The sequence below is a fragment of the Cyprinus carpio genome, unplaced genomic scaffold, assembly GCF_018340385.1.
Source record: "Cyprinus carpio isolate SPL01 unplaced genomic scaffold, ASM1834038v1 S000006479, whole genome shotgun sequence".
NCBI lineage: Eukaryota > Metazoa > Chordata > Actinopteri > Cypriniformes > Cyprinidae > Cyprinus > Cyprinus carpio.
In genome coordinates this window covers 674813-702022 of record NW_024879154.1, presented here as the reverse complement: position 1 = coordinate 702022, position 27210 = coordinate 674813, and the positions used below count along the sequence as shown (strand labels likewise).

General features: G+C 38.5%; 1 protein-coding gene across 2 annotated transcripts in view; it reads right to left on the bottom strand.

Moving 5' to 3' along the window:
- Window positions 1–9713: 9713 nt before the first annotated feature.
- LOC109048833 (minor histocompatibility antigen H13-like) overlaps window positions 9714–27210 on the bottom strand; it is a 28447-nt gene continuing 10950 nt past the window's right edge. Inside the window, exons 2-13 of one of the 2 annotated variants that reach the window (XM_042754204.1) lie at window positions 26415–26513; window positions 24336–24418; window positions 24139–24227; window positions 23949–24034; window positions 21976–22101; window positions 21760–21817; window positions 20973–21056; window positions 20800–20836; window positions 19846–19948; window positions 19671–19756; window positions 11043–11225; window positions 9714–10573 (exon numbers count right to left, since the gene is read on the bottom strand). In XM_042754204.1, coding sequence (XP_042610138.1) covers window positions 11075–11225; window positions 19671–19756; window positions 19846–19948; window positions 20800–20836; window positions 20973–21056; window positions 21760–21817; window positions 21976–22101; window positions 23949–24034; window positions 24139–24227; window positions 24336–24418; window positions 26415–26513 — 1002 coding nt within the window. In that variant the 3' untranslated portion in view covers window positions 9714–10573; window positions 11043–11074. The remainder of the gene's footprint in view (window positions 10574–11042; window positions 11226–19670; window positions 19757–19845; window positions 19949–20799; window positions 20837–20972; window positions 21057–21759; window positions 21818–21975; window positions 22102–23948; window positions 24035–24138; window positions 24228–24335; window positions 24419–26414; window positions 26514–27210) is intronic. The other variant, XM_042754205.1, reaches the window with a different exon arrangement.

Below are 27210 nucleotides of genomic sequence, written 5' to 3'. Positions count from 1 at the left end.
TTGTTTGCAGCCCTGGGTAGACGGGTGTTCCTCACAACGCTTGGCCAGTCCTTTTGGTCTGCCATGTGGGCAGTTAGACTGAGCATCTGCAACATTTTGGCAAACTCATGTTAAGAGTAAGGGCGAGAGATTAATGCAAGATCAAACAGAAAGTGGACCTAGGTTTTGCCAGGTGTGGTTAGCTGGTGAAGTATTCTGTTATTATCTTAGCTGTGGATAGCAGAATGCTAAGATAGGATTGGGTCAGCATATGTTTGCTGACAGGGGCATAAGCAGAGTTCTAATTGAGAACTTTTTATTGTCAAATTATCACTCAGAACTTACTGATAGTTCACAACAGGCTCAATCTTTGAGGAAGTGGAGGAGGGAAAAGGAAGAGGAGAGCATTCCTATTCAGATTATGCTTATTACTTGGTGCTCAGGACTATAATTATGCCCTAGTATTGGTCTAGATGACTTGTGTAACAGGGTCATAAAATTAGAGCACATGTTGAAAATAAACAAACCAGAAATAAAATTGTCTCTGATTCCTTCTGAGGTTCAGAGAGAACATCAAACCAAAGTGAAACAAATGGGGGTATAGAATGTAAATTGATTTAAAAATAGCTGGCTGCTATTATTAAAACAGGGTAATCAATCTGATTATTAGGAACAATCAGTAGCACTAGTGATTAACTGGAAGATTTGTGTTGAGCAACACTCCCATGCTTAGACCATACCATGTGCCCCTGTGCCCCGCCATTCATAGCGTGTTATTCACTGTGCTATTAAAAACCCCCAATAACTAAATAATTCTTCTCTAGATAAACAGTTACATGTAATTAAATTTACATTTAATTAACTAGTAACTGAGCAATAGCATTTAGGAAGGATACATCTGAGTTTGTTACATTAGCTGAGAAGATTGAAGATAGGGAAACAGAGAATTGAGAAAGTGAAAAATCAGAAACCAGGGATTAGATTAAATTCAAATTACTTCACACTGCATACACACATGCTGTATTTAAAAGCTTCAGGTAAAGGATGTTAACCCCTAATTGTTAAAGCTCTTCGGTAGCTTAGCCGAAGATGAAACGATGCTAAGTCATGTTAGCTTAGCTGCTTAAGGTGGTCTGTTTACAACATGGCATCACTGTTTTAAAACGTGGTGCGTTCAGTCCTTCAAGACTTGCTGCATTAAATAAGCACTTCTGTGAGTGCTTCTCTAATTTCACAATAAACTTCTTGCACTTGTTTAAAGAATAACAAAACAGGTTTGCTGTAAGTTAAAGCCAGTTTAAGCATATATGTAGTTATGTGTGTCTCACACATGAATACTGAAGTACAGTATTACACCTTTAGTTTCACTCAGCGAGTGAAACACAGTAATGACCACCAGGTTGCCATGCCTGTATACATACAGTCAAAGTGTAGATGAATTGCATTGATCTAATTATAATCTATAAGGCCTTGATGCTGTAGAAAGAGGAGCATCACTCAAATCTACTTTATCTTTATTTAAGCAAGCCAGCAAATAGGGATGCAAATGAGTATCTCAAGTAACGCCCTATTCTTCCCTGGACTACCAAGCACACACTTTTAGGCTGACAGTGATTTAAACTCATAACCTTTGTTTTATCATGCCCGCATTCTCCACCATTACTGTAGCAAATCAGCTCAAATGAAATATGAATAATCAATCATAACTAGTTATGATAAATTGAAAATATTAAGATCAGTTGTAAGTATTTACTTGACCTCTCAATGTCAACTGTCTGTCAATTCTAAGAACGTTACTTTCCTGTTTAAGGAAAATAACTTTCTTACTGTACAATACTACTCAGAGCATGTAGCTAAATCTGCATGATTAGGGACTTCAGTTATAAGCAAACAATGAACAACCTCAAGTGTGATACAAATAAGACTTTATTAACTACATAAACACTTAAACTAGTCTAATATACACATACACACACACACACGCATACAGTGGGCATAGAAAAAAGGGTCAAAGCTTAAGCAGTAAAGACAGGAGAAATAAAACATGAAGCTATCATACAATTTGATATTCAGCAGATCTACTGCCTGAAGGAAACATAAGTTTCTTAGTTCAAACACACCTTTGCAAAAGGTGCATATGATACTTAAATGTACCAATTAATAAGACTAAGTTTGATACTTGCACGTCTCGCTTGTTTGAAAAAAGAGTCCTGATGTACTTTGGGGCTCCAGTTGGTCTGTGCTGAAGTGAGTTGATGAGACCAGTTTGAATCTTGATGAATGGAAAGTCAAAGCCTGAATCTAAAAGAACCCCACTGATCTGGTGATCAGTGATCTATATAGGGGGACGATGTCACACCTTCAGGATTTGAGTGAGGAAGTGAGGAACGGTACCTTTTGGAGGGAAGTTTTACAACTCTTTGTTCCTAGTATGGTGTCTTGCATATGAAATTAGATTGGGGGGTTCAAGAGAATAATCTTTAAGATTCTTATAGAACTAATGTGTTGCATAGGCATCAACATATAATATACACTCTCATTTAGATCATGAAAATACGAACTCATAGATACCAAACATCATATAGATGAGGTTATATCAACTTGTGACCCATCATAAGCATGTATAAAACATATACAATACACAAAACACAATGTACAAGAACAGTAACAGCATACACAATGCCCTAAAATATATGTGAATTAATTCAAAGAAAGGTTTTCTATGAATTAATTAGAGAAGAGTCCCTTTTTATGTGCATTATGTGTCTGTTTTTGAGAGACTTGAGTAAAGAGTTGCTTAGCCACATCCCTGGGCGTCATAAACCTAGTGTTATCATATACTTGCCTTCGGTTGCTATGGAACCAGAGGCCTTTTTTGAGCTGATAGTTGCATTATTGGGGAAGGGTCCATAGACACTTTGGTTAGATGAGGAGGCGTTAGATCTTATTTGTTAAATATAACAAATAGTTGTCTGTCTGATTGGTCCAAATGCTACATCACATTTTAGTCAATTGAGTCTTATATAGTTTTAGACGAAAAGTCATTGCATTTTTGTCAACTTCTAGTCATTACTTTTAGTCATTACTTTTAGTCAAGCTGCAGTTACCAACATTTATTTTGGTAGCTATTTTCTATGTAGTCTTCAAACAAAAATAGTCATTAATTCTTCTCACTTTAGACCAAATCAATTAAGCTTATGATAATTTGAATCAAGATTTGAATTTGGAAAAACTTGAATAGATGATGACAATTTTCATTTTTGGGTGAAGTATCTCTTTAACAGTAATGAAAAGGGAGCAACTTATAAAAATTATAGTTGTTCATATATAATATATTTAATAAAAATAAATAAAAACAATAAAAAAATAACCAAAACAATACAATAAAAATAAGAAACAGATACAAATTAAACTAATTTTTCAGATACAGTTGGCTTACTTAAAATATTTAACATCTTTTGTTAGTTAACAGTGTAATGACATGGATAGGTACTTAATTAGGAATGCTGTCCCTTTAAAACAGAAGGCATGCATGTAATACTACTGACATGTTCAGTTTTCACGCACCTATTCAAGTTCACTTAATCCATAACTGTATTTACGTGAGATATTCTAAGACATTTGGACTGCTGTGTGTGTATTGGAGCGCTGAGAACTGATTGCGCGCTGTATATGATAACTGAAGAAGTGGAGCAAGAGAGAGCACTTCTTGAAATTGTGACTCCCGGGAAAACGGGATGTCTGGTCACCTCATCCCTACCCTTTCGGGTGCTAAGGCCATTGTTTTAGATTGCTAGTTTGCATTTTGGTAGTCTATCCATCCACTGCGGCTGCCATACTGAGACTAGATATGTGAATGCCCCTTATCCAACTGCAATCCAATGACAGGGACGCACATTTTTAAGGACAAGACAGTAGCCTATAGGATGTATTTTGAATGTCTGGTAGTCCTCAAATAACATTATAGTTGCATCTCATCTCGTTAACAAAGATGCAGCATATATTTCATCATAGTTTTTATCATCAGATATTAGTTTTAGTTTGTCAACGTCCCATCTTCGTCACAGAAAAAATGTTTGTTAATGAATGTTTTTTGTTGTCATCTCCGTTAACGAAATTAACACTGGCACACGTACTGCGCTCAGAGGTGATGAATTTGCTGGTGACAGGAGCCACAGAAACCGTTCCCCCAGCTCAGAGCGAGTCAGGCTTCCACAGCCGCTACTTCCTCGTCCCCAAAAAAGGATGATGGCCTCCGGCCCGTTCTCAATCTCATACACCTGAATCACACCCTCATGAAAAGGTTGTTCAGGATGATCACACTGAAACAGATTTGCTCAGGAGACTGGTTGTTTTCTCTGGACCTGAAGGATGCATACATCTAGATAGCCCCCCCATCACAGGCGATTCTTGAGATTTGTGTTCGAGGGAGTGGCTTATCAATACATGGTCCTTCCCTTCAGGCTGTCCCTGGCCATGTGCAAATCCGATCAGACAACATGTCTGTGATAAACATAAATCACCAAGGAGGCCTCTCCTCGAAGCGTCTCTTCACTCTGGTATAGCGCCTCCTGGAATGGGCTCAACTCAGCCTGCGCTCGCTGAGAGCAGCACATATACCGGGCAAATTGACCCAAGGAGTGGACATGTTATCAAGGAGCAATGTCCCCTCAGGGGAGTGGACGCTCCATTCGCAGACGGTTCAGAGAATCTGGGAGATCTTCGGCAAGGCTGAGGTGGACCTCTTTGCCTCAAAAGACAACTCTCACTGCCCAATTTATTTCTCAAAGACCAGGGACGCGTTGGCCTACGATTGGCCCAACCTCCTTCTCTATTCTTTTCCCCCCAACTGCCCTGATCCCACAGGTAATCGGGTGAGTAAGGGAACAAAAACACAAGGTTCTCCTGGTGGTCTCCCTTTGGACGAACCTGCCGTGGCTATCAGCGCTAACTCAGCTGTTGATAGTGGCCCCTTGGCACGTTCCGCTGAGATAGGATCCTCCCAGAGCGAGTCTTGAACACAATTTCAGAGGTTAGAGCCCCATCTACGAGATGCCTCTATGCCTTGAAATGGTCTTTTTTCTCCTCTTGGTGTCTAATCCGTGGCAAAGACCCTCATACTTCCGATTTGACAGAGGTGTTGTCATTTCTGCAGGAGCTGCTGGATAAGGTACACTTTCTATCCAGGCTCAAAGTGTATGTGGCGCCTATAGCAGCCTCTCATGCACCTATTGAGGGCCAGTCCATGACCAGAAACAGCGTGGTTATCCACTTCCTAAGGGGTGCCAGGAGGCTGAATCCGCCTCGTCCCCTACCGTCCTTTCACGGGATCTGCCCACTGTGCTGAGGGCCCTGAAGGGCTCCACTTCGAGCCGCTTCGGTCTGCCAACAATCTGTCGCTATCGCTAAAGACTCCAATAACCCTGCCTGCCTGGAATTTGGGCCTAATGACATGAAGGTGGTCCTAAAACCAAGGCACAGTTACGTACAACAGGTCATTACGCTCTCCATGCTTCCTCCCTCTGAAGAGCCTCGTCAGAGCTCTGAGAATCTATACTGAGTGTTCAGGCCCTTATCGATGGTCAGAACCACTCTGTCAACTTTGGTAACTGCACCAAAGGGCTTCCAGTCATGAAGCAAAGACTCTCTAGATGGATAGTAGACTTCATCTTGCTAGCGTAGTCTTCTTTGGGCCTTAAATACCGCATTGGAGTACAGGCCCACTCCACTAGAGGCATCGCTTTGTCCTGGGCATGGTCCAGTGGTGTGTCCATTGCAGATATTTGTGATGCGGCTGGCTGGGCCTTGCCGTCCACATTCAGAAATTTTTATAACCTGCAAGTCCCAGCCTTACAGGCCAGGGTCCTTTCTGCTTGAAGTGACATGCGCTGCGTAAACAGATCTGGCAAAGAACCCTTGGCCGTATCACGCTCAAGCTATCTGGCATTAGTTCACCTGTTAGCTCTCGACCCCTGGGTGTCGATGTTACGGAGTACTCTGTAACAATTAACCAGCCCGGGTTTGACCTCAGGAAGCTCAGCCCGTCTTAGCCTTGGGTTGTTGTTAACTTCTCTATGGGCATTGGATGCTTATGGAAGTTTGATACTTTTAGTTGTTCCACTACATTAGCACAACGGGATTGTACTGTTCCCATATGCATCTAGCAAGATGCAGTACGAGTGTAGTATCGAAAGGTAAAATACTCAGTTACTAAAAGTAACCTTGGTTCCCTGAAATATGGGAACGAGTACTGTGTTGCTAGCCATGCTATGTAGCTGTACGACTCAGTCATCACTTCAGTCGAAGTAACCTGAGAATCCTGTGGCGAACACCCACTTATATAGCCAGATGCCCCGCCCATTCTGGTGAGCTTTGGCAAGCTTTATTGACATAGGCTCATGCAACTCTGCTGCCTAGCCATTGGTTAATTTTTAATACACTGCACGAACCAATGGCCGTGCAGTTTCACTGCATGAATAAAAAAGGCTTCAGTTCAGGAGAAAAAGGCTTTTTCCCATATGCATCTAGCAAGATGCAGTACTCGATCCCGTATCTCAGGGAACCGAGGTTACGTTTAGTAACAGAATATGTTTCTTTCCTCAGGCCATCTACCTTACCAGCAGTTAAATGTCCCCAGTGTGTGTGATACTCAACACCATTTTTTTTCCTGGCATACCATACCTCTTATTCACATTTTAATCAGATATTCTTTGCATTTGTACATAACATACCTATACATACATACATACATACATACACTGAACAAAATTATAAATGCAACACTTTTGTTTTTGCCTCCATTTTTAATGAGCTGAACTCAAAGATTTAAGACTTTTGGCGCTAAGAGTTTGGGCGCTAAATAGGATTTTGGGCGCTAAATAGGAGAAGGATCTGCCGCCCGCAGTTAACTTTGATATTCTAGGTATTATCAAATTGCCAGCGTTCTCAAAACTCTGGCAATTTGATAATACCTAGAATATCAAAGTCAACTGCGGGGGGCAGATCCTTCTCCTATTTAGCGCCCAAACTCTGGAATAACCTACCTAACATTGTTCGGGAGGCAGACACACTCTTGCAGTTTAAATCTAGATTAAAGACCCATCTCTTTAAACCTGGCTTACACATAACATACTAATACACTTCTAATATCCAAATACGTTAAAGGATTTTTAGGCTGCATTAATTAGATAAACCGGAACCGGGAACACATCCCATAACACCCGATGTACTTGCTACATCGTTAGAAGAATGGCATCTACGCTCATATTAGTCTGTTTCTCTCTTATTCCGAGGTCACCGTAGCCACCAGATCCAGTCTGTATCCAAGTCAGAGGGTCACTGCAGTCACCCGGATCCAGTATGTATCCAGCCCAGATGGTGGATCAGCACCTAGAAAGGACCTCTACAGCCCTGAAAGACAGCGGAGACCAGGACTAGAGCCCCAGAGACATATCCCCTGTAAAGACCTTGTCTCAGACGTCCACCAGGACAAGACCACAGGAAACAGATGATTCTTCTGCACAATCTGACTTTGCTGCAGCCTGGAATTGAACTGCTGGTTTCGTCTGGTCAGAGGAGAACCTGCCCCCCGACTGAGCCTGGTTTCTCCCAAGGTTTTTTTCTCCATTCTGTCACTGATGGAGTTTTGGTTCCTTGCCGCTGTTGCCTCTAGCTTGCTTAGTTGGGGACACTTCATTTACAGCGATATCGTTGACTTGATTGCAAATTATTGCACAGATACTATTTAAACGGAACTGAGCTGCATGATGACATCACTGAATTCAATGATGAACTGCCTTTAACTGTCATTTTGCATTATTGACACACTGCTTTCCTAATTGATGTTGTTCAGTTGCTTTGACGCAATCTTTTTTGTTTAAAGCGCTATATAAATAAAGATGACTTTACTTGACTTTTTCTATGTACACCTAAGACCTATTTCTCTCAAATATTGTTCACAAATCTGTCTAAATCTGTGTTAGTGAGCACTTCTCCTTTGCCGAGATAATCCATCCACCTCACAGGTGCGGCATATCAAGATGCTGATTAGACAGCATGATTATTGCACAGGTGTGCCTTAGGCTGGCCACAATAAAAGGCCACTCTAAAATGTGCAGTTTTATCACACAGCACCATGCCACAGATGTCACAATTTTGAGGGAGTGTGCAATTGGCATGCTGACTGCAGGAATGTCCACCAGAGCTGTTGCCTGTGAAGTGAATGTTCATTTCTCTACCATAAGCCATCTCCAAAGGCATTTCAGAGAATTTGGCAGTACATCCAACTGGCCTCACAACCGCAGACCACGTGTAACCACACCAGCCCAGGACCTCTACATCCAGCATCTTCACCTCCAAGATCGTCTGACCGTCTGAGACCAGCCACCCAGACAGCTGCTGCAACAATCGGTTTGCATAACCAAAGAATTTCTGCACAAACTGTCAGAAACCATCTCAGGGAAGCTCATCTGCATGCTCATTGTCCTCATCGGGGTCTCGACCTGACTGCAGTTTGTCATCGTAACCGACTTGAGTGGGCAAATTCTCACATTCGACAGAGTCTGGCACTTTGGAGAGGAAGAATCCTGTTTTTTTACTGTACAGGGCAGATATTAGACAGCGTGTATGGCGTTGTGTGGGTGAGCGGTTTGTTGATGTCAACGTTGTGGATCGAGTGGGCCATGGTGGCGGTGAGGATATGGTATGGGCAGGCTGTTATGAAAAAACGAACATAGGTGCATTTTATTGATGACATTTTGAATGCACAGAGATACCTTGACGAGATCCTGAGGCCCATTGTTGTACCATTCATCCACGACCATCACCTCATGTTGCAGCATGATAATGCACGTCCCCATGTTGCAAGGATCTGTACACAATTCCTGGAAGCTGAAAACATCCCAGTTCTTGCATGGCCGGCATACTCACCGGACATGTCACCTATTGAGCATGTTTGGGATTCTCTGGATCGGCGTATACGACAGCATGTTCCAGTTTCTGCCAATATCCAGTAACTTCGCACAGCCATTGAAGATGAGTGGACCAACATTCCACAGGCCACAATCAACAACCTGATCAACTCTATGCGAAGGAGATGTGTTGCACTGCGTGAGGCAAATGGTGGTCACACCAGATACTGACTCGTTTTCGGTTTAGGTGGATGGAGTATCTCGGCAAAGGAGAAGTGCTCACTAACACAGATTTAAACAGATTTGTGAACAATATTTGAGAAAAATAGGCCTTTTGTGTACATACAAAGAATCTTAGATCTTTGAGTTCAGTTCATGAAAAATGGGGGCAAAAACAAAAGTGTTGCATTTATAATTTTGTTCAGGGTATGTTGTCTTTTTTTTATACTGTCATCATATACACATATATATATATATATATATATATATATATATACACACACAAACACACAGTGCTTAAATTTATTAGACCACCACAGGTTTGTGCCACAGCTACCCTAAATTAACCGTATTGGTGCTTACCAACATAATTTATGTTTCTGTAATGATTAATCTACCAGTACGAGTATGCTCTTTAGTCACAGTAGTATTTGTAATTCTAAAATAGAATTATTGTTAACAATGAATTTACATTTTTCAGGTCAAAATTTCATGTTTGCACAGGCCTATAAAAAATATAATACATAATACACAACATAAATGTGCAAAGTTATGATCATTACTCATTTTGCAGTGTGAAAAATATAGTCAAGCGCACATTGGTAATATGCTTTACTAAAGTGGTAAACACCACAGTTTAATGCAAATAAAAAAGTTAAACCGAGGAAGAAATGTTCCTCACATAAGCTTAAACTTTTACATTGAGAAAAGAAAGATTACACAAGAGAAGACTGTAAAATGATGGTTACTAATCTAAGCATGAGGTGCACAAATAAATATGTCAAATACAGAAAACTAAACTAAACTAAACTAGAACCCTTCAACTACATCCAGAAAAACCTAACATGTAAACACTACCATCACTTGCTAGGGAGATATTTGGTCCCACTGTTTTGTTTACACTTGCATAAAGTAAAAATATTGAATCCAGAATGTTTTTGTCCTTTCATGTAATAAAAGATGTACAATTACTTGGGTTTTACAAACTGAATCTCTTGTGAGATCCTAGTGTAAAACTAATAACAGAAACCAGCTACACAGGAATAGGTACCAAAAAAGGTAATTGTGACATCAGATATTTAATTTTTTTTAGAGCAATCGGACACATTCAGAGAGCCTAACTTCTACCCTGTTCAAATACTGTATTATAACAATTAAAAAAAAAAAAATAATAAGCCAATCAAATCTTTAAATATGAATGTTGAAGGCAATGAAATGAACAAAAGGAACAAGGAGAATACACAGGCACTGAGAAAGCTGTTGTACATTAAAATAAAGTTCAAAATTACAGAACATATGACTGCCATGAGCAGACTCAGAACATGACAGTTTGCCACATGACCACATCACTATAACAAACAAATGTAGGACATGAATGAGGTCTCAATTAGCATTTTTATTTGTCTTTATCAGATTCTGTTATTTCCACTTTCGATGATGCCTCCTCTGGTGAAGATTCTTCGTATCTGCAGGAGACAAAAGAAGAAAGGGAGAAGATTGGGAGGCAATCAATATTAATAAATATAGATAAAAATAGAGAAAGGTGCCGGGCTGCTCTGTCCCTATATTTGATGTTATTTGCCCTCATTTTGCCTTTTTGATAAATGAATGTCTGTAGTGGACAAAAGTGATAGATGTACACTGATGACGAGGAAAACCGTGAGGCAGGACAGGAAACAAACAGACATCAAGAAGTTGTAAAAGTTCTCATGACAAAGTTCAGTGCTCGATGAAAACAGAACTACGGGTAAATGGATGGAACACTGCGGTCTTACATTGGTGTCATTTTATACAGGTGAGAAACCACTTGAGGCAGTGCATAATCTCATGACACAATAAGAGAGGCCAACTAGGAGCATAACAAAATGAAGCTCATGGAGGTAATTGTGTGAGGATGTTGACAGGAAAGTTCAATTGAATTATTAAGGGCGATACCTGCACAGTAATGGAAAAGAAGAATTCAGTTGTTACATGTCGGAGGGTGTGTGCCGGCGACGGCCGGGGGTCGACAGGTCAAAACTCTGCATGGAGTTAGCCAGACTAGCTGGAGAGCCCGACACAGTGGGGAAATGAGTGAGCCGCGGGGTGTGGGGCAAAACTTCATCTGACGACTCATAGCTGCATGCCAGAGGACAAAACACGGGAAGGGTGATGATGGAGTGAAGAAAGAAAGGAAGAAAAAGGGAGGAGAAGAATAAGAAGGTAACATGAAGAACAAAGCACAGAGAAGAAAAGGTCTGTAAGATGGAAGAAGCTCACTCCTTAAAGAAATAAGAAGTGGAAAAAACATGTTCCAAAACCTAGTGAGCTGCCTTGCGGTCCATCGCCTACATACTTTAGGCTGTTACCTTCTGAGACAGCATCACAAATGAAAAGAACCAAAGGCATTAGCACACAGAGAAAAATCTTGGGAAATATTATATTTGTTTTTCTAGAATATCAGCATGGTTGCAAAATGACATTAATATCCCAATAAATAAGAATTTAATATTAGCTGAGTTTTAGGCCTCGTTTACACTGCAGGTCTTGATGCCCAATTCTGATTTGTTGCCTATATCCGATTTTTTTTGGCTGTCCATTTACACGTTCTTTCAATTGTGACCCATATCCAATTCATGAGTTTACACTTGCCATACCATCTGAAACATCGCGCATGCGTTGTTGTCATTTACCACCTCCACATGTTCTTCCTCGTGAGAATAATGTGACTTGTGCAGACAAAACGAGTCACAATGAGCAATTAAAAAAAAAAAAAATTGGGGGCAAAATGAAATTCTCCATAAAAAGACCTTCAAAATGTTTTATGATTTGTTGGAATCGGACAAAACATGACTGAGTCACACTTATTTGAAGTTGATATAAGAAAAGACGGAGGACTTCACTAATTAATTACTATATTAATAATCACAATACAGCTATTTTTTTTTTTTTTTTTGCCTGTAGCTCAAAAAAGCCTGTGCGAATTTACACTCATTTTGCCAGCATGGGTCACATATGTCGTTAAACGACGGAGAAGTACCAAATTGTCGCAGTTTTAATGACGTACAGAACGCAATTCCTCAGAAAATCTGATCTGCCTGTTTACATGACAGTCGCATTGGCGCATATCTGATTTAGATCAGATTTATTTCCACATATGAATGAGGCCGATCTTGAAATATCTGAATGCATGCGTTTTTTCCTGTTTACACTGTCATAGAACAGATCCGATCTGTGTCACATATGAGCAAAAAATCGGAATTGGGTCACATTTACCTGGCAGTGTAAATGAGGCCTTAGACCAGGGATAGGCAACTTCGGTCCTGGAGGGCCACTGTCCTGCAGAGTTTAGCTCCAACCCTAATTAAACACACCTGAACAAGGCAATCAGTGTTTTCGGGATTAATAGATAGATACAGGCAGGTGAGTTTTTATGAGGGCTGAAGCTAAACTCTGCAGGATAGTAGCCCTCCAGGACCGGAGTTGCCTATCCCTGCCTTAGACAATATTTTCTGCACTCTATTTTGCCAGAAAAAAAAAAAAAAAAAAAAAAACTGAAAGGGAGTGAAATTATTCCTTATGAAATGAATTCTTTGTGAAGCCAAACATTCAGGAACTCTCGCACTGATTTGCAAATGCAACAAAACAATGGGCTTTGATCTCTTTGTGAAGCCAAACACTCAAGAACTCTCAATGATTTGATCAGATAGGAAGATCTAGAAGAAAGACCATTTACTCTTTGGTCCCTTCACCCATCCTTTCCCCCTAGGTACAGGTCACTAAAAGTTGACAGAGAAATGCCAAGAACTCAAGTTACTATTCTCACATGAAACATTTACTATCTTCAGGATTCATGATCGTAAACTTTTCATGTTTGGTATCATTTTAAAGGTCTCTGTGCGATTGGTAAAATGGTCTCAATTTCAAAGTAGTCATTTATATTATGAGAAAGATTGAAAACTTTTGTAGAATTGTGTTCTGCTGAGAAGTGGGTGTGTCCCCCTTTAGGGGTCTTTGAGAATGTTTATCTCCAGCCAGATGTGACCCTGATGTGATCACGGGAACCTAAAGAACCAAAAAGGACTTTTATGTTTTTACAACTGATTTGAAGATTTCTTTGTTGTCTGGTCTGAGTATTTAAGGGAAGTGACACAACACTACTGGGCGATTCTGTAGCCAGAAAACCCGTAGTGTGGAGTGTATTTCATATGATCCATACTATGTATCTTCCTGAAGTAAGGTAAACTACTATTTATTCAAAAATGTAATTGTGGTAAACCCATTGAAAGTGAAAGTCATGACATTTGCCAAGTATGGTAACCCATACTCGGAATTGGTGCTCTGCATTTAACCCATCCAAGTGCACACACACAGCAGTTAGAAGTGAACACACCGTGAACACACACCCGGAGCAGTGGGCAGTTATATCCAGCGCCCGGGGAGCAACTGGGGGTTCAGTGTCTTGCTCAAGGGCACTTCAGCCATAGGTATTGAGGGTGGAAGAGAACGCTGTTCATTCACTCCCTCCCCCACCTACAACTCCTGCCAGCACGAGACTCAAACCTGCGACCTTCGGGTTACAAGTCCAATTCTCTAACCATTAGGCCACAGCTGCCCCTGTGGCCTAATGGTCGGAGACCTTCTGATTTCTATTCATTGTGGCCATAGAGCACACTGTTGAAGGAGTGGATGCCGAGTTGCAATATACTTCATATTGATATTAATTATATTATTACATTATTTCTTGTTTGACTATTAATCAAGTTATGGCAAGAGTAAAATGTGTAACCTTATGTGCGCTTATGAGATATTAAAGAATCCTGCTTTATGCTGTACTTCTACTCTCTAAGATGATGACTTCATAGTGTGTGTGTAACAAACCATACTGATAAAATTCTAGATAGGGCTAGACGGCCTTGAAGTTCTGATATGTTTTCTGCGTATATGTGTTAGTATCTGTCTGTACAGGGAGAAGCTCAGACAGTCCCAGGACAAACGTTCAACTGCCAATGCCCAGCATATCAGATATACGTAATTAGAGAGTTTATCTAGGTTTTGGAACCAATCAGAATTTTGCTGACTTATGCATTGACGCAATTAGTATCCTCTGTCAGGGTATAATTGTTGTTGATTTTGAATTGTACTCAGAGCGGCCTACGAACTCCATCGAGAGTCCTGAAGCTGACTTCTGCTGATGAAACTGCAAACCATGTTCTTCAGTAAATTTTTCTTTAATTGAACGCATCTCTGACTCCTGGTCTTCATTGCGACACATCTGGTCCTTGGGTTTTAACTGTAAATTCCCCAACACTGTATAGTTGCTTGTGCTACTACATGTGAACATAAGCTAGTTAAGTTTATTCTCTAAAACACCTGAGTGCTTTGCTATGCATTTTAGACTGTGTGTCTTAAATTAGGATAACTATTACATGTGACTATGTTAAATTTGTTTGTCTCCTGCGTGGAACAATTGGCTGTTTTCCCACATGGCTACAGTGTCTATGTACAGAAGCGGGTTGCCCCCGGCTACAATGTGATTCACAATTGCATTATCTTTTCTAAATTGGCCTCTAATTGTTTCATTATGTAATTGGCATGATACAGTTTTACCTGACTGATAATAAAATGTTATATTTGATGTATTCTGAGCTCTCCTGAAATCATTATGACTAGTAAACTGCGAGGAGGCTTTTGTTACCGCAGATTTACGGCCAGGATAGGTCAAACTGAAGGCTCGAGAATGATAGGAGCAGTAGGCACGTCATCGGAGACCTTCTGATTTTTGTCTATCACTGGTATTAGCAAGGTGTACGGGAAAGGACTAAGTGAACTTCAAGCAGTAGGCGGCAGGCAAAACAGGTATTAGTCCACCTACACCCTCTGACTAACATCAGACTGGCGAGTTTGTGATCGTAAGATCCACGTGAAGCTAGCGTGAGACTTAAAAGAGACATTAGGTCCCCAGTGAACGGATAATTGAGAGTATAGTGAGTCCAGGATAATCAAATATCTAAATTAATAAACAATCAATATTTGTGATCAGTTTTTAACAAGAAACATTGCCTAAATTTAATGATCACATGAAATTGGGAGTCCGATTGAACATGAAGACTAAAATTCAAACTAAATCCTGATAAATTCAGAAGCGCAAGTAAAAGACCGAATACACATTAAACCTTCGACCAGGCCGCTGGATTCCACTTTTTGGGCCGGTGGGTGGATCCTTACAAAATATCCCTACACTCTTAGAAATAAAAGGTTCATTGGGGTTCCATATAGAATCTTAGGATTCTTTACTCAAATCCAAAGAACCCTTAAAGGGATACTCCACCCCAAAATGAAAATTTTGTCATTAATCACTTACCCCCATGTCATTCCAAACCTTTAAAAGCTCCATTTGTCTTCAGAATACAATTTAAGATATTTTGTATGAAAACTTGGAGGCTTGAGACGGTCCCATAGACTGCCAAGTAAATAATAGTGTCAAGGTCCATAAAAGGTATTAAAGTCATCTTCAGAATACTCCATCTACCATCAGACGTGCAATCTGTGTTATATGAAGTGATGGGAACACTTTTTGTAAAGCAAAATTGGATTGGAACCTAAAGGGACATGGTGATGGAAAAAAAAAAATGAGATGGGAAAAAATGTCAATGCGTTTGCATTCTCTCAGAAGTTTTGCATTGCATTTACACAAATAACAACTTCTTACTGGTTCATCTCTGATGATTGTGTCCATGTAGTTTACAAACTGATTAGTATTTCTGTTTATTATATTGACAGCTGTTTGGGAATTTGAGGGATATATTACATGTTACAAAAGTAACATTTTCCGTATGATCCTGATTTTTTGGATCAAAGGTTTTTCCAATCTCACAAAAAAGTTTTGATGATTTGATCAAGATCAAAACCAAGATTGGATTTTGTAATATACATAGGTGTGTTTGGCAAAGGACAAAAAAAGCAGGAAACTATACGGTGGACTTACAGGCACAAAAAACGTTGACAGCGGTGAGCGGTCATTATGTTTACCAATACCCAACCCATCGCAACCCCCCCCCCTTTTTTTTTTGCAAGATTTATGAGAGCATAATTTTCAGGTCGGAAAAGCCGGATTTCTGGATTTTTCCGGAAGAATCACACCCCTGAATATAATCCAATTTCAGAATCCTTTTTTCTTTTGAACAACCCATTTTAAAGATTTGATCCAATCTGATAGCTGGAATCCGATCTTGCTGATAACATTGCAATTACACAGAAGATGCGATCGTGTATGTAGGAGTGTATGTTGATGCTAGGAGGCACATGACAAATGAAAACATGTGTTCTAAAATCGGTCTAAAAATATCATGTTTGATGAGGAGTCTGTGACCATCATACACAACACAATTTATTATGAAATCAGTCGACTTAAATCTGCAGACTGGCTCTGAATTTCAGCAACTAGCATCAACTTTTCCAGCCTGTAAATCGGGGAAAATCAGGGCCAAAATCGTGTAGTGCATTGCAGGCTTTACTTTGAGCAGCTTTATGCCAATGAAATAGTTTTCAAATTAAAGTCCAAGGTTTTATGAACCAATGCGAACATTTAGTGTATACTTACAGTCAAACACATAGCCTCTAAAAGTACTCCAGCATTTGACAGTGTGTGCGAACACAGGCAGTCAACAAAAGCACACTACAAAAATGTTACCTTTTCCAGTGCCAGGGCTCTAGAGTGTGAACAATTAGGTCGCTCATGCGACCTAATTTCTCAATGGTGCGACAAAAAAAAAAAAAAAAAAAACAGAGGTCGCACCGGTGCGACCAGCCTTTCGTGGGAGAAAAAAATAAATAAAAAAATTCTCCGTGACTCTGAAAGTCTCCCTGTGGTTCAACAACAGACACTAGAGCCCTGCATTTCAGCCCGAGCCCGATGGACCCTGACTTTTTTTACGCCCCTCGAGCCAGCCTTCGGGATAATTTTTACGTCATAGTTCAGACACGGGCCGGGGCCTCCAGCCTGTTTTAGACTTCTCCTTACTTTTATATTTTAGACATCCATCAATTAGTGAAAAAAATAAAAATTGAAAAGTTCTCCGTTCAAATACACGCAATAGGCTCAAGCTTGCCGCAAATCACCTGCAAAAGTAATTACCATAAATGTTACAAGGGGAAATAGTAAGGAGATATTTGAATTATTTACTAATAAATAGTGTTTTCTGAGTCTGTGTTGCAAGGATGAAGTTGCCGAGCCTGACTTGCCATCTCTTCATTAGATGCGGCTTTAGAGAGAAGTCCATCTTATAATTGAAAGAGTTTTTGTTTTCGAATTGTTTTATTCCGTTAAATAATAATTTAAAACTTTCTATAGATATATTTATCATGTCTGTGAGGCATGTTTTCACTGAGTTTCGGATCATTTTTGTACTCCTGTTAAAGACAAGACGCAGAAAGCACATAGTGTTTGTTTTCTTTATTTCATAAAAGCACAACGTTTTGTTGATATTGTGAGTGCACACTACCTTGCAGTTACGAATGATGTATTACTCTTACCTTTATGTGCAAAAAATTACGGCGTATCTACTGAAAAAAATTCAAGTGATCACGCTGGCATCTCCATGTCCTGAAGAGTCTCCGCACAAACTATTGGATATACCGCACATTTATCTGGGTCTAACGATTAAACATTGTTATATGCTTGAACTGTTTTATATCTATAGATTTTATTTTAGGCGAGTCGTGATGGTTTGAGAAGACTAAATTGATCAAACATAGACTCACTGTCTAACGCTGGCCGCTTGGTCGTTACTTTAAAAAACTAAAACTTATATTTTACAAACAAAAAAATACTCCAAACGTTTTTCTAAATTAACTTAATAAAAAAAAGAAACGAAATAATCACTTTGCTATTACATACAAAACTGAACTATTTTAATAGCTGAGACAGTAGTATAAGCTGTTTAGGGAGTGTTTAGCTGTTCAGACCAGACACTAGAGCATTCCTTCATTCAGACACAGTGGAAGATCTGATAAGAATCAGTGTAGAGGGGCCAAGTCGTGAAACAGGAGTTGGCCATCCGAGGGGCATGTGACTGCAATGGAGGATAGTCCATAAGACATTGAGCCATGAGATGTTCAGTTTGAAGCCCTTAAGACTTAATTTAGATTTTCTTTTTATTTCATTTATCTTAAGATGTTTTAAGTTTAAATTTCAGCTTAGTGAAGCACTTTAAGCACAGACACTTTTTCAGTAAGATACCTTTCTTGTAGAATTGTGCTTCATATAAAGAACTTTGTTGACCAGATTGTTAGTTAATCAATATCAAAGTCAATATTGCCTATATGGACAGCGATTTAAAAAAAAAAAAAAAAAAGTGAACTTGCAAAACTGCGGTGTTAAATGCGATGTGGTCGAAAATTCGGGTGCACCTAACTTTTGTGCTGGTGCACCTAAGAAAAAAAGTTAGGCGCACCACTGCAACCCGTGTAAAAAGTTAGTCTAGAGCCCTGAGTGCCATTTCTTTCCGGAAGAAATTAAAAAGTTCTTTGTGCAGTGTCGCATGTTGGTGAAATATAGACACGCGACAAGTTCAGCATTAATAAACAAACTACAGAACAGCACAAGCCAGAAGCGGCGCGCCTCACACGGACAGGGCTTATATGCTCCGGGAACAGACACTGCACTAGTGATACAAAACACACAGGTCTTTTAAGAGCAATACTTTTAACACAGACAAATTATTATTGGGCTGGGCTACTGTACGTTTTTTTTTTTATGACTGCTGTATTCGCAAGTATTTTCCAAGCAAATTAAGTGCACGTTTTTACCATGCGTAAAATTACTGATTAATATGGCAGATAAAAGCAGTTTGTTTTTTTTTTTTACTCCAACAATATACTAAAGGCATACTACTTACAGAACTGTGATTTTTCAAACCTGATGTGCTGTTGTGGTAGGCCAGTTTCAAATCGCATATTTGGCACACTGCCTTTGTCTTGCCAGCTGAGGTCTTTTTGTCTTCTCTTCCAGATGAACTGAATCATGACGTTCACTCATGGGCAATTCATATTCAAGGGCGAATGAGAACCGTTTCGTGGGGGATGCCAGGTGTTTGGAAAAAAATTAAAAATTAGAATATTTGAATCTCCAAATTGAAAATCGAATGCAAACCCACCAAACGAATATTCGAATAATCGAATATTCTGGTCCATCCCTAGAAATAACCGGATTTATTAATGAAGTCATGTAAACAGAGCTTACTTGCGTTGTCAGGTTGCATGTAAACAGGGAAAACTGGTTATTTTAATAAGCTGATATTTGTGAGTTATCAGCCTACTGGTAAACATGTAAACGTGCTCATTGTAAACGCTATCAAGTAAACTGAACTTAAAGAGTAAGTAACAGTAGAAAAGAGGTAGCCCATCGTAACAGGTGCTACACCATTGGTTTTGGGTGCAAGAAAGACACAATGACATGCATGAATGAACGTGAGAGCAGAAGTGTGCTATATTCATTAAAACTAGATTACAAGCTAATGTCACCTAAGCATCCTGACCCTGGACATAACCTCTGAATATGGTCAATGTCAGGAGGGGAGTTACCTGAACATCTCCGTCAGTTCTCCTTTAAATAGGGCCAGCAGCACTGGAAATCCAACACAAGCAGGGACCAGGTATAGCAGAGCAGGCTGGGAAACAAAACACAACCTCATTCAGTGACATCTTGGGTTGATTTCTTTAATGAAGGACAACAATAATGTATTTGTTATGTTTTTACCTGAGCATGTTTAAAGGTGTGCATAACGAATATGGTAAGACCCAGGCCAAAGATGTAAGCCAGGAAACTGGTGTAGAAGTAAGTTCGTGTGTTCTTCTTCAAACTAAGAGTGAAAGATGAGAAAATGATAACATTTACATTTAGTCATTTAGCAGACACTTTTATCCAAAGCGACTTACAAATGAGAACAATGGAAGCAATCAAAATCAACAAAAGAGCAATGATATATAAGTGCTATAACAAGTCTCAGTTAGCCTAAACACAGTATACGTAGCAAGGGCTTTTAAATAATATAATAAAATAAAAAGAAAACAGATAGAATAGAAAAAGAATAGAGCAAGCTAGTGTTAGAGGTCTTTTTTTATAATTGTATAATAAATAAAAAAAAAAGATAGAATACAAAAAGATTAGAAAGGTAGTTAAGATTTTTTTTTTTTAATAGAATTAGAATAGTGAGTGCAAAAGTTAGAGGGTCAAATAAAGATGGAAGAGATGTGTTTTAAGCTGATTCTTGAAGATGGCTAAGGACTCAGCTGCTCGGATTGAGTTGGGCAGGTCATTCCACCAGGAGGGAACATTTAATTTAAAAGTCCGTAAAAGTAACTTTGTGCTTCTTTGGGATGAACAATCAAGCGATGTTCACTTGCAGAACGCAAGCTTTCAGAGGCACATAAGTCTGAAGTAATGAATTTAGGTAAAGGGGTGCAGAGCCAGTGCTGGTTTTGTAGCCAAACATCAATGCCTTGAATTTTATGTGAGCAGCTATTGGTAGCCAGTGCAAATTGATAAACAGAGGTGTGACGTGTATTCTTATATATATATATATATATATATATATATATATATATATATATATATATATATATATAATATTCTTAATAAATTTATTGATAACAGCTGTAAATCAAAACTACAAGCACCTGAAGTCAGACAAAACCAAAAAAAGGACTTTACCTGACATCAAAGCGCAGGAGCAGAGCAATGAAGATTCCTGACAGAACAGGAAAGAGTGCATTCAGTTATAAGCTTTCCCTTTAAATAATGAACATAACGTTCATGGCTCAAAGTTTACAGGTTATATTGTGCAATAAATAGCTGTCTTAACCAAACATGTCATATATATTTACCCGGAATGACAATGTCCCCCAGTCCCAACATGGCAAAGTTACTGGCACCCAAACCTTTTTCCAGCAAATCTTGTGGGAAAACCACTAGAAGAAGAAAAAAAAAAAAGGAGTGGGGAATAGTAAAATATAAGAGTGAGAATTAACTGAAGAGAATGAAGATGAAGAGTAGTAATTTTTAGCAGAAGAGGTGAATATTAGGGTTCCTACGCCTTTTTATTAAGTAAACCTGTTCCAGTATAAAATTTAATTAAAATAAAATTAAACAATTTTATTAAGATAAACAAAAATTGCTAATGAAAAGTTATAGGCACACTGTACATAAATTCACTGTATTATATTGCATGCATCAAAAAAAAAAAAAAAAAAAGTATTTATTTAAAAGAACTTGCTTTAACTGTGTAACCACCATTTAAACAAAAACAAGAAGGAAAATGTAAGTGCATGCTATATTTTGTTATACATTATGTGCTCATGCCTGTCCAGTGCAGTCTGCAAAGTTTAACAGACTCACTTGCGTTGAGGATGATTCAAGCAAAATGGAAATATTAGTATATGGCAAATGGTACATGAGTTTGTTTCAAGTGCTTAAGAGATTATGTTCAATAGTTCCAAAAAATGAAAGTTCTGTGATCATTTACTCCCTTTCATATTGTCCCAAAGCGGTACGACTTCTTTTGTGTTGCACAGAAGTATTTTGAAGAATGTTGGTAACCAAACAATACTGATGTCCATTCATTTTCATTACATGGATGACGAGCAAAATTAAAATTTTAAACCAGACACTCACACTTAATTGGGGCTTCGAAGGATTTGGCAACTGTCACCATAACATTGGTGCCGAAAACCTAGAAAGCAAACAAAGTGCATGATTTTTGGGGAGACATGTATGTACCAGGGCTGGTGCCAAAACTCACAGGGACCAGGACAAATCTTGTAGGTGGGCCCTATATTAAGCAGGCTTTACAATAAAGAATTTTAATGTACTAACATTTCCCTAACTTACCCAGAACACATCGTAAACAAACAGACCTCCCAGCAGGATGCATCCAGTGCTGACGGTATTGAGGTGGAGCAGCTCAACTCCATTCAGGGCAAAAGCCAGACCAAACAGGTTATTGGCTATCCAATGCTGTCAGGAAATACACAGAGACTTTTGTCCACAAAAAGGGGCATCATGCACACTGCATAAAACTTGGCTTGAATGCATCTCTTTCCATATCAATGCACTAAAATATAGACAATAACTGAAGCATAAATAATTCACATGTTGATACAGGTTCATATTAATATTTGTGATTAATGACAAAATTTTCATACTCCTATGGGAACTTAATTTCACGTAAAACGCCACAGAATTTGCACTGTTATGAAGAGTTTGATATAGATGTTGCTCAATCTGGGGCCAATAGGCCCTTTTCACACGACGTCACGCAACTTCCGTTCTGACACAAAGCAGGGTATTCTTACTTCCGCCAGCATAATAAAGTGCTATCGCTAGTTCATCCAGATGCTTGTGCAACTGATCCACAAATACGATTAGATGATGACTGCTGCTGTTTATTCTCGTCCTCATTCAGGGAGAGGTGTCTGGCATCTCAATCGAACTTACCAAATACAGATCCGTGAGATTTGCCGCTTGAAGTCAAGGGAGGAATTAAAAACGGAGCACTGCAGTCACTGATTACTGCGTCTCTCGCGCACTGTTTGCTTTCTTTATTGCAGTTAGATGAAGTTGGTTAGATATATTTCTAAAAATAAACGGTTTTAGACATTTACATGTGGTAACGGAAAGCCTTTTCATTCAGTAATTTATGTCCTGCTTAATACAGCACCTGTATGTACAAGAATAGTTCAACATAATCTTGTACTATTTAAATAATAATAATAATAATAATAATATGGGGTCTATAATTTTCCCTTTTATTATTTAATGTAATTCAGAATTAAATATTAAATATATTAAGTTTATATAAAAAGCTTTTAGTTATCTGATGCTAGCATTTGTGTAAATAAATACAAAATTCAGGTCATAGCTATTTTTTAAAGAGCCTATAGGCTATATGCAATGTGATCTTTAAAAAACAACTATAACGGAAATAAAATACGATCGATCGTAATAATCAATAATAATTCACAAAGTAAAATCACGGTATACATGTAGCTAAAGCGAAACTGAATGGAGGAATTTAAGAAATTGTAGAACTACGCAGCTGTCCTTTTTGTATTGTTTCAATATTAAGCCATTTTTATTCTTGAACTGGATAATGAGTTTCTTTTCAGAACACTTGCCTTTATGTATGTGAAATTTGCCATGTAGTAAAAAAGATTTAATATAAAAAATGACTTTTTAGACTAGTCTACATAGTTTATGCAACTGGCCACAGAAAATAATAACATCATTCAGGGAAATATGCTGACTGTGTACAGACAAAGACATCAAGCTTTATTTCCATACTTACGTAGAATATAGTCACCTACAGCCCAATCTCCATAACATTTGGAGATTGAATATCCAAAGTCAATTTGGATAAAAGTGTTTGCCTAATGTAAATGTGGAGATGGTTAAATTTCTAGCTGTGTGCATAGGATGTGCTTACTCACTTAAAATAATAAGGGTAAAGCCAAATGTATGCATGCATGCATATGCAAAACACATAAATATGCAATTAGTATGTTATTAGTTATCAGTGAATGATGCCCAAAGCTTTCATGCATAAATGTTAAATATTTCTATGTATTACAATGAAATAAGATCATCAGTTTGGTCTGTGAGACCAAGACAAAATATAGTTTAAGGTGTGCTTTAAGGGCAGGTACTCAACTTGAAACTACTGCTGTTTACTGGATTTACACATGTACACACAGAATATGCATGTGCAAGCCTAACAATCCATTTGGCCTATGTAAAACATCAGTGATCAGCAAAATGAACTAAATTTTATTAAATTAAACTAAATTAAGACAGATCTACTCTACCTTTTTGAGGACGTACCAGACCCCTACCACACTGCTGATTCCCAGGCATATCAGATCCTTAGTGTCAAACTCATAGTTGACAATCTCTGTAGGAAATAACAGGTAAGTTTAAGAGTGTTTAAACAGAACTTTACCATCACACACAGACATGTTTTTTTTTTTTTGTAGTAAATGTCTAAACACCTCTCACCCTCTTTGCTTTCTCCTGAGCCCTGGGTGAACAGCAGCTGATACTGCTTATTTGGCAATTGAGCAGGGAAAACTCTGCACATAAAGGGACTGGGACAGCAAAACCAAAATAGTTAACCTAAATCATATCATATTAAAAGCATTACACAGTTCCAAAAAAAATTTGAAATATTTTAGAAGTTCTATGCAATTTCATACCTCATTGTGTGAGACAGTGCTAATATTCCCAGCACGAAGAAATACATGGATAGCAGCAAGTTAATGTACTCTTGCGAGAAAATCTACAAGAAAAAAAAAATATTCCAAAAACATTTTAATGAATGTTTTTAAGCCAAGTTTACACAGTGTAACTGAGCAAAATATGCATATTTCAGTAAACAGAAAAGGTGTATTTTGTAATTAAAGAGGTCTATGGCTGGGCAAAATGGCTAAAAAAAAATTCATATGTCATAAATGTCAAATCTTTATTTCTGTCAAATCTTAAGATTAAAGGCAGATGTCTTCTGAGTAATTTTTTTTTTTTTTTTTTTTTTCAGAACATGACAAACATTTCACAAATCTGAGAGATACTATATAAAACATTTATAATAATACAATATTTATATACTAATAAAAATTTCTACATCAAAATATGCATGAGTAAACTTAAAATATTATAAGTAATCCCTTTTTCAGTCCATTATCCTTAATATCTCTTAACAAAGTAATGAATTTCATAGTTTCTGCATGTTCTAACGGGTGTTTGTTTCATATCATGAAACCGGTTTGTGTTCCCTGACTTTGATGGCATGATGCAGATGTAAATTTATGCACATTAGCAAAAACAGTAACATGTGTAAAGATTGTAACAGCCTTATATTTAAGGGAAAAAAAATTAAAATTGAAATATTCTGACTGAGTTAGGACTCTACTTTCATTAAAATTAACCATTGGTCATCCATAGAATCACACAATACAAGTCGCTGCATGTGTTTACATCCAATTTAGACCAAGAGGGCTGGACAAATGGCCGATTTCCATCTAAAAAATTAAAGTTGTTCCATAAGGGTGTTGTTACAAAATGTGAAAATTTGAATTCCTCCCATCAGGTGTTCCACCCTTTTCCAGATCCTAATGGAATTGGCCACAACTGGGCCAAATGTATATTTATCATTTTTATTTCCTGTGCCAGCAAAATAAAATATCTTGGAGCCTATGTAGTTTAACCTTGGGATTACTCTCCATGAAGCTTTAGATTGAGGATCAATCAAGTTGAAAGAACAAATAATATAATTCAAAATGTGGTACAGCAGCCAATCCTCCTGAAAGTACAGGACTCTGCAACGTGGCAAGTTTTATTCTGGGTCATTTACCATTCCATATAAACTGGGAAAGTATGGAATTGATCTCCTTAAAGTAACCTGGAGGAGGGGAAAGTGGCAACATAGAAAAAAGAAAATTAAGCCGAGGTAACAAATTAATTTTGATGGTGGAGATTTTGCCTTGAAGAGAGACTTTAAGATTATTCCATCTTTGAGTATCACTTCTGACCTTGACTAAAATATTATTAAAATTGTTTTTGGCAATTTTATGAAAGTCTTTATATATGGTAATACCCAAATAAATGAATTAATCTTCAATAGGAATGAATGAGGGGATAGAAGAGTTAACTTTAACATTGTTAATTGGCATTAAAGCAGATTTGGACCAGTTTATCTTGTACCCCGATAAACTACTAAAGTGGTCAAATTCCTTAATTATACTGGTTATTTACAAATCAACATGGTCTAAATATAAGATAATGTCATCAGCGTACAACAAAATAATATGATTATGGTCATGAATCTTAATCGGTGGAACGTCAGATTTCTTAATGGCTTGTGCTAGTGGTTCAAGGGATAAACAAAACAGTAAAGGGGAAAGTGGACATCCCTGCCTCGTTCCACACTGTAAAGGGAACGGGGATGGGGGGTGGGGATAATATTACCAGTCAAGACTGATGCCTCAGGTGAGTGGTAGAGCAGTGGTTCCCAACTGGAGGCCCCCAACACTGCACATTTTGTATCGCTCCTTTGTCTGACACACCCATTTCAGGTCTTGGAGTCTCTACTAATTTTTGCAGATAACCGATTGTTCCAGCAATCAACTATCGGTGCCAATTAATCAGCATTTTGCAGAGAACAACACACTAATTTACTAATTTGTAACATTTTGCAGAGAACAACACGCCTTCAACCTAAACACAAAAATTAAGCAATTTGTAACAGTGTGACTATGACTGAAGACACACACACACACCTTGAAAAAGAGATATAGGCCAAAGAGAGTGCAGCTGGCAATGATGGGGAATCGAGCAGCATCTCTGCTTGTGATGGTCTCCGGCATATCTGAAGCATTCTGACAGAGAGACACAGAAACACGGTTACGGTCCCAATATACACACACACACAGTCAACTTTGTGCATCATAAGCTTGTGTACTTTGACACAGGATATGAAACATGCAAAATATTTTTAAGAAACCAAGTTGTAATGATTAAAACAATTAAAGGGTGATTTCAAAAACAGAAAGCCAATTCTGAGGGTTAATATTGTGTATAAAATATTTTGAACACAATCACTTTCAGGTTCACATGTACTCCGTCTGCAGTGTGGATACAGTATGTGTATGCGGTGCAGAAGCAGCAGCGAGAGCGCATTATTGTAACGCGAAAGCACATTAAAATAATGCGCGAGCGCGAATCTATCCGCTCGCATGCAGATTTCCTTTTCTTTGTCACAAAACCAGACACGCGTGCTCAGATACACGCTGCTCTCCTCCGGAGAGAGTGCGCGCACTTAAAACATGTCTCCTCTCACTCACTCACAACTCTCTCTATGCTCATGCCCTAGATATTCATTCTTTTATCACCTTTCGATTTCTAACCCTTTATGTTCACATCTTTTACCGCGTGCAGTGTGAACGTTCTGATCCATTAACATGGGCTCGGAAAAAATACGCATCACAGACAGAGTGTGAACCTGGAGTTAGGCATATGCCCAGTCTGTTCTGTTCTCACGCTCCACTTAGGTGCGCTGCATTCTGATTGGAGGTC